General features: G+C 38.8%; 1 protein-coding gene across 1 annotated transcript; it reads right to left on the reverse strand.

Moving 5' to 3' along the window:
- On the reverse strand, positions 1 to 1,000 carry LOC143551550 (uncharacterized). Its single transcript, XM_077041955.1, has 2 exons — positions 786 to 1,000; positions 1 to 635 (listed from the first exon to the last, which is right to left on the reverse strand). The coding sequence occupies exons 1-2, from the start codon at positions 838 to 840 to the stop codon at positions 136 to 138; spliced, it is 555 nt and encodes a 184-aa protein (XP_076898070.1). The 5' UTR covers positions 841 to 1,000; the 3' UTR covers positions 1 to 135.
- Between the last annotated feature and the right edge of the window lie 383 nt (positions 1,001 to 1,383).

Consider the following 1,383-nt stretch of genomic DNA (forward strand, 5'->3'; position numbering starts at 1 on the left):
TTTAATTTAGACAATAAATTTCATTACATAAACAACACTGCATGAACCTTTGTTTGTTATATAAAACCTTATAAGTGTCGAAATTGATGAAGATTTGTGGGTCCATCCTTACACTTACACGTAGTTAAACATTGTCTATGGCGCTGGTTCTTGAGCTGTATCCGTATTCTCATCAGGATCTTGAGTTGTATCCGTATACTCATCTGGATCTTGAGTTGTATCCGTATTCTCATCTTCTGGTGTGCTAGAAGTACTTGGGGAGTCAAATGGCCATGTCATTTGTGTCGATGGTGTTGTTATTGACGTTGGTGTGATTTGTGTTGATGGTGTTGTGATTGACGTTGGTGTGATTCGTGTAGTTGGTGTTGTTATTGACGTTGGTGTGATTTGTGTCGTTGGTGTCGTTATTGACGTTGGTGTGATTCGTGTCGTTGGTGTTGTTATTGAATTTGGTGTGATCTGTGTGTTTGGTGTCGTGCTAGTAGGTGATGGTGGTGAATCAATATTGTCAGGTGGGTTGCGACGGCCTCTAAACGTGGGGCTAGGTGTTACTGGTGGGTGTGAATTCGTGTTCTTCGGTGGAAGAGGTGAACCATTTCCAAGTGCACCTTGAAGATCTGGAGGTAGAAGCCCGCCTGTAGACACAATCAAACAGACGTATTCAGCATAATTCACTCACAACAAAGTTATTGATAGGGTCTGAGGCAGTTAGACACACGACAAATAATTTATGCATAAAAGAAATTAAGATTGCAATATATGTATGTATAAAAATGTATACTTACATGAGGATGAGATGATTAAGAGGAAGAGAATAACTACTCCCAACTTGTTTCCCATATTCTTTGGAGATCAAATTACATGGAGAGTATAAGAATATATTAATTATGATTATATAGCTATGAGAAAACTTTGAATAGGTTATATGATATTCTTTGGTTTTTGGTTTATTTGAGACTTCACATGATATTTGTAGTCAGTCAGTCAGTGACCAAGTCGAGGCGTAACAAGTGCTCTACTAGGGAATATGTACAAAATATTACCAGCCACAAGGTGGAGTTTAGATTACTGTCTTTTTCAATTTCTTTTTCTGCTTGTTTTATGCAAAAATGAGCAATTTTGAATGTACAACTGGGGGGAGCCTGGGTAATAGGGGTGTGTTTTTTAACCGTACTCGAATAACGAACCCGAACGGAAGCGCCCCGAGACCCTAATTCACTCGAACCGATTAAACTCATAACCGAACCCGAGATAAAATATTTGGGTCGGTATTTGGGTTGAAATACCCAAATACGGGTTGACCAGAATAACCTGAAGTATGATACATCAATGCATGTATCCCTAATTTGTATAGGGTAGTTTAGTGGTGAAGTAACATAGTGA

This window comes from Bidens hawaiensis, unplaced genomic scaffold (genome assembly GCF_021521415.1).
Source record: "Bidens hawaiensis isolate Kalapana, Puna unplaced genomic scaffold, B.hawaiensis_p1.1 tig00016461_1, whole genome shotgun sequence".
Lineage (NCBI taxonomy): Eukaryota > Viridiplantae > Streptophyta > Magnoliopsida > Asterales > Asteraceae > Bidens > Bidens hawaiensis.